This window comes from Drosophila sechellia, chromosome 2R (assembly GCF_004382195.2).
Source record: "Drosophila sechellia strain sech25 chromosome 2R, ASM438219v1, whole genome shotgun sequence".
Taxonomy (NCBI): Eukaryota; Metazoa; Arthropoda; class Insecta; order Diptera; family Drosophilidae; genus Drosophila; species Drosophila sechellia.
This window is the reverse complement of record NC_045950.1, coordinates 16,053,999-16,060,613: the sequence shown is the minus strand read 5'-3', so window position 1 is coordinate 16,060,613 and position 6,615 is coordinate 16,053,999. Positions and strand designations below refer to the sequence as shown.

At 42.2% G+C, this 6,615-nt stretch overlaps 1 protein-coding gene and 1 non-coding gene across 2 annotated transcripts; both read left to right on the top strand.

Annotated features, from left to right (window-relative positions):
* The first annotated feature begins 962 nt into the window (after positions 1-962).
* LOC6610021 lies at positions 963-2,255 on the top strand. The gene is given in 3 exon segments (XM_002034603.2): positions 963-1,425; positions 1,428-2,003; positions 2,062-2,255. Coding segments are annotated over 3 exon segments (1,218 nt in total). The 5' UTR covers positions 963-977.
* A 3,367-nt stretch (positions 2,256-5,622) lies between these two features.
* Positions 5,623-5,695, top strand: Trnar-ccu. Its single transcript has one exon. It is a non-coding gene; the product is annotated as a tRNA-Arg (tRNA).
* Positions 5,696-6,615: the final 920 nt, after the last annotated feature.

The window sequence follows — 6,615 nt, the reverse complement described above, 5'->3', positions numbered from 1 at the left end:
TTTCGCGTCCTTTATGTATGGTTTAATATCCTTGCATTGACTTTCAAAAACACTAAGCGAGATACAAGTAGATAGGATATCCTTCTCAGTGCACCAAACATCAACATCCAACTAACAACATCTCGGATGCACTTTCGCAATGATTTTCCAAGTAATGGTATTTCAATATGCACAGCTTCTGGCAACTTTGCCGTAGGCAAACAGCATAGAGTAAACCTGGTAACTTTCACTTGGTAGTCGTCATCTATACCCATTTTGCATGTTATCCACTGGCTTGTGTCCTTGCTGTTTAAAGTAAACTCTCAATTGTATAATGTATTCATTTGACCGAAGCACAGACAAACCAGGAACTTTAATTATAAATAATTAGATGCGGTCGGCGTGGGGCAGAAGTGCACTCGGTCATGCAGAGTTAAGGAGTAGTCCAGCCCAATTTCCCAGAGCATGTGTTATTAATGATGACTAATGTGGCAGTAAATATTTGTTTATCCAATTAATATTGCCAGGCCTACAGAGCGGATGTGTGAAGTGCACTCATACCTATCCTGAATAAACATTTACTTTAAGGCTCATACGAGTCGCTATAAGCTTACTAATAAATTAGCATTAAAATATAGACGATAAAAATCGACTAGTAGGATCCATATAAAATCAAAAACTAAATGGTAAATAACAGACCTGCAGAGTTTGGATTTGGGTACCCTATAAAGTATCTTTTTCTACTATTATTTCATGAAAGACCCCAATATGAAAATCATTCAGCTAATAAAACCTTTAAGTGTGCATTGGGCGATATGAGCTAGCAATTTAAGCAGTGCAAAACTGAAATTTCACTTAGAGAGAGATAACACACAATGTGTATTTAAAATCTAATCGAGGTTTTAGTTTAGACTGATAAGAACTAACTTGCTTTCCATATAAAAGAACGCTGCCCGAGATAAAGCGTTAGAAGTAGGAGAGACTGCACCACGTAAACAATGTTACCCAATTGGCTTACCGCAGAGTATTTGCAGCCGAAACTGAGGGCTTACTACAAGGATGATCAGCTGAAGGTCCTCAAAGTCTGGTCCAAGCCAGCAACTGAAAAAGGTCAGAACTACATGAGCCTCATGACCCGTATTCACGTGGACATTCAGCAGGGCGATGGAATATTTCAAAATAGAACCTACATTATCAAGGAAGCCCTATCGGAAGGTGTTCCCCAGGCGAAGGTATTTTTGGAGTATGATGTGTATAACCGGGAAATGGATATGTACGAGTTTATCCTGCCGAAGATGAATGAACTTCTTCAAGAAGTTGCCCTTACCGGAAAGTTCACTGCAGATACGATTTTTGTAGACCGGGAATATAGCACAATGATATTGGAAGATCTGGCACAGTATAACTACGTGAATGCAGATCGAGTGAAGCAGCTGGATCTGGCTCATAAAAATTTACTTTGGAAGTGTTGGCCAAGTTCCATGCAGCATCCATTATCGTGAAACAGCGCCATGCCGAACTCCTGACCACGAGTCTATATACTCACTTCTTTTCGCGAGACAAAAATGGTTACACGGAGGTGTACAAAGGTGTTTTATCGGCTTTTATAAGGATTATAAATGGACAACCAGCTTTAAAGAAAAATTACGGTAATAAATTAGAAAAGTTGCATGAAAAAATCATGGATTATGGAGCTAGGACCTTTGAGGTCGGAGAACAAGAACTGTTGACCTTGAATCATGGTGATTGCTGGACCACCAACTTTATGTATCAGTATGATGATGCGAGTAATCCTCAATCAGCCGTAGCCATAGACTTTCAATTCAGCAACTTCACATCCCCTACAAACGACTTGCATTTATTCTTCACCGTTTCAGTGCGGGATGAAGTTCAGGACATGGAATCCGAACTTGTTGAGAAATACTATAGCGACCTCAAAACAAACCTGGATACTCTGTCCTATAAGGGCATTTTTCCCAGCCTCCAGGAGTTCCAGAAACAGTTCGAAAGTCGTCGATTCATGTGTAAGTGTCTAGAGCCAATCCATAAAGCCTATACTAAACCCTTTTTCTTTTCAAAAAGGTCTGTTGGCCCATCTCTTCAAGCCCGTTATAATATACGACGGTACTGAAGTGAGCTCAGACTTCTCAAGTGTCTACAAAGATACCGAAGAGGGCATTCGATTCCAGAAATCCATCTATGCCAACGAAAGGGTGTTGAAAAGTGCCACAAAATTATTAGCCATGCTTGATGCGAAGGGTGTTTTGGATCTTTAGTAGGCTAAGCTATTCGACTACTAATCATAGATTCTTTCAGCTGGATTAGTAATCAATTTTAATAATACACATATAGATTTTATTAGTACCATTTGTATATATTTCGAATGAAAAGCCATATTTTCCACGCTCTGCAATCTCGAATCGCATCTGCTACATGGGCAAACACTCATCTGGAGTTATGCTGGGCAGTATTTTCCAGGTGCAGAGATGCCAATATCGTGTTATCCATTCTAATTAGCCCTGCCCATGCTCGTGGGCCATCAGTCGTCCGCTCTTAGCCCCCGATGGTCGGTAGATTCGAGTCCGGGCCAAGACGGCATAGCCTTTCGAAATTTACATTGGCCATTCGGCGCCTAGCATGCACTAAATTTAACGTCAGTGCCCCTTGGCCAAAGTCGAAGCCACATCCGAGCCCCATAAACTTGGTCGGCGCTCTTCTGAGATGGGAACTGCATATATACATACATATATATGCATAGGATAGCCCTCGCTTTCTGGCCAATTAATTTACGCGCACTTGGCGAGCACTTTGGCTTAGAGAGATGCGGCACGATGCTTATCGCCGGATTAAACCTATATCATTTCATTATTATTTGCCCGCTAACGGTGGACCAAGTGGATATGGCGCTCCCTTTGGTGGGCTCGTCGCGCTGATGCTGGCAACATTTCTAAATTAATTAGCCGAGGACGAGGGGCTTGGCTGCACTGCAGCAACTCCCGGGTTGAGCAACCAATTTTGACAGCATCAGCCAAAAAAAAAATGGCAAAAAATATAAAGAGTGGAAAAGAAAAGCCAGTTAACATTTCGGTAGTCGTCGGGGGCCGTCTTATCTTAAAGCCACACGATGCCAGGCGACGTCGACGACAACGACAATTTATTGACAAGACAATGGCGCTCAGCGTATGTAATTAATCTCGACATAATCTGAGTAGATAATTTTTGCCGCTCGTTGTTTGTTTGCTGTTGGTTGGCTTAGGCTTGTTGGCTGTTGCTTGTTGCAGTTGCTTTTGTGCTTCTTGTTGCCCGTTTGTGGCGGTCCGTTGGCGGTCTATTTTGGTGTGTTTGCGGTGCTCGCCTCCTCGAGAGAGGCGCTTCTTTGGTCATGTTCTTTTATAGCCAGCCCGCACCGATCCGGGCCCTGTCAGCTTTATGAAGTGCACAGGCGGCCCATAGAGGGCTAGGGACAGCGATATTGTCCTTTTACGGCCTTCCTCCGCATTGCTGGCCTTTTTCAATTAAGTAAAATGCAACAAATGCAATCTGCGGAGCATTCCATAAACCTTACGGAATGCCCCTTAGCCCCACTTCGCCCATTCCATTTCGTTTAGTTACCCCGTCCTATATACCATATAGCCCGGACTTTGGCCTACTTTCCACGGGGTGCTAAAGTACCCTTGCCATTAATTCAGCGAAAAAGTTTTTACACTGAGGTGCGGCATGTTGGGCGAAATGAATTTTTCCCAGCTGCGGGAATCCTTGCAACCAGTGGGTACGTAATACCAGCAGCGTTTTAAAATGTAACCAACTTAATTAATTTCACATTTGACTACTGCTTCAAATTCAAATGTCTATAACTTTTGGCCAAAAAGCTTTTAATTTTGGAGCATGACCTTTCAATTAAGAGTTATTAGTTTAATCTGAATATTCAATAATCAGCGATACATTTTACTATTACTAGGTCATAACCATAGTTAGTATTAAGTTCATCTGACTAAGCATTGCAATCATAATCACAGGGTGTTTCGCTTTCGAAAGCCTTCCACATTCAACTTAATGGATTATGCGTACGTGGGAAAGTTGAATTCGTATCAAAAATGCAGTATGAATTGTTATAATGCAGGCAGTGGAGCACCCCTCGCACCACCGCTTCCCCACCCATCGTGCAACATGCAACAATGAATTTACATTAATGATGAGACCGCCTTATCCCACTCCAATCCCCCTCCCCGTCCTAACTTGTGTGCATCCTCAGCCAAAGTTTCGCTGAATCGTAAAGCAAATGAAACTATGCGAGGCACAGTTTTATTTTTTAGTATTTTTTCGCCCTCCCAGCCTGTATGCAATTTTAATGCTTATGCCCGAAGCTTCCATCTAACCATCGTGGCACCTCCCCAAGACCCAATCTCCCATTCCCATCCCATCGCATCCCATACCGGCGATGCCTGTGCATCCTTGGCTCCCAGGGTGGCCATTTGGACGGCGTTGGCAAATTTTACGACCATGCATATTTCAGATAGCGAAAGTGAAATTATGAGCCGCAATTTTTGGCAAACTTTTAAAGTGGATGGATTTCATTCCGGCCCAAACCACACCCACTGGCGGTGCATCCACCTAAGCGCCAAGCGGCGGCTTTTTTGACAACTCATCACAAAGTTGATTGCCATTTAAGAGCCGGGATGAAAATGCCTGAAAACGATATTAGAAGACATTGGCTGGCGCTCGTAAAGTTGTTAAATTAAGTGGAAGTGGCACAGCGAAATGTCAACTGCTGTGACGAGATTGCCTGGTTTTCTTACGGCTTGTGGGCGGACAGTTGGGAGCGGCGTACCGATAATCTGACTTGATGGAGCGCTGCCAATAGCTTGCGAAATAGTTATCCACTTTCACCGACGCCCATGGGAAATTCTAAACATTCTTATCATTTTCATAAAATGCAGAAATTCATTTAGCGTATATAAAATCTTAATGATCGAAAGTACAGCAAACATTTAATATTACGAATAATGTACTAAAATAATAATATTTACCCAACTTTTAGAATAAAATTGAAAGTAAAAAAAAAAATACCGAACTGTACCACAAGATGGGACTCGAACCCACAATCCCCGGCTTAGAAGGCCGATGCCTTATCCATTAGGCCACTGGGGCTTGATTTAGCCGCCGGCAAACTGCTGGTATGAGCTGACGGCACGCATGTATGAGTCAGGCAGCTTCAACACATGCAATGGGTATATTGTGATGAAAAAATAAATTGTGTTTATTTTATGAATACGTTATGGGGTAGAAATATATAGTTCCCTATGACGATGTATTGCAGCCATTAACTAACAGAAACACACAATGGGATTTTTAGAATTTGTAAAAACTGTTCCTTCTTAAGCATTTGAAAACCACTATCAGCAACATATGCCTATCAAGAAAAAACACTTGTGCGACCGAGTAAATATCACCCAAATAAGTATTCATATAAATATGTTTGCTTATTTAGTTGTTTCTCTATAACACATGATGTTTTAACAGTTGTTTTGACACACTATTACATTCGAGCAATAGAAATTAAACTTTAACTCTCATCGTTCTTATTCTGTTTATTCTTAGCGGACTTGAGCTTTTTAATAACGTTCTGTCAAAGGGGTACAACACGCCCCAGTGGCCTAATGGATAAGGCATCGGCCTCCTAAGCCGGGGATTGTGGGTTCGAGTCCCATCTGGGGTAAAGTTGTCTCTTTTTTATTTTTATTTTTTTTTATAGTAATTTGTAACAATCGCTTAATTTTTGTATTACATAAATTATTTCTAAATTGTTGTATGAATAAAGTAGCCGCCGTTTGACTCATTCGTTATATGCAAATCAGAATTACGTAATCTGGAGCAGTGACAGCACCAGCTATCTGTGGTGTCTGCCGCCTGTCTTTTCGACCATTGTATTGATTTTTTATGCCAAACGTGTTTATTGAGCCTTTCTGTTGGTCTATGGGTAAATGGGGCCTTTATTTATTACAACTACATTAAACGGAAAATGTCACGACATTAATTTCGCAAATGCGATTAATAAACGTCAGCATAATGTCATTGTTTGCAAATGCCCCAAAGAGCCAATGGTAGTTGTTGTTTGGGGCCAGCCATTATGTACAAGCCATTGACCACAAGTCAAGTAAAGTAAAGTCAAGTCAAGTCTGGTCCAAAAAGTCAGCCAGACAGAGAGCAGTGCAAACATGATTTACACCCAACCATTGTCTGTCTTCCCAAATGGCTCAAAATAGCAAATAGCAAACAGCAAAAAGCCGCCAAGGTGTCTGTGCGTTGCGTGGCCCACAGTTTGGGGAAGCTCCTTGAACCGACCCAATTCTTTGGCATCTGGGGCTTGTTTGGCCACCCGAAACGCGGTCCGCTAATGAGAGGACCAGGGGAAATTAGAAACTGGCAAATTGCAAAACGGTAGAGAAAGGGGAAAATCCGGGGAGCAGCTGCTGTGACAGAGAGCATTGAAATGTCGCTGGGCGCAACAGTTTTCCAGACCACAAATCGCTTTGGCAGCCGGGCGCATGCAAAAATCCAATCTTGATTACAATCAGTGCGGATATCAGGTACGACCAAGGACTTTTGGGGCGGCTTTGGCAGTGGGAGTGGAAGGGG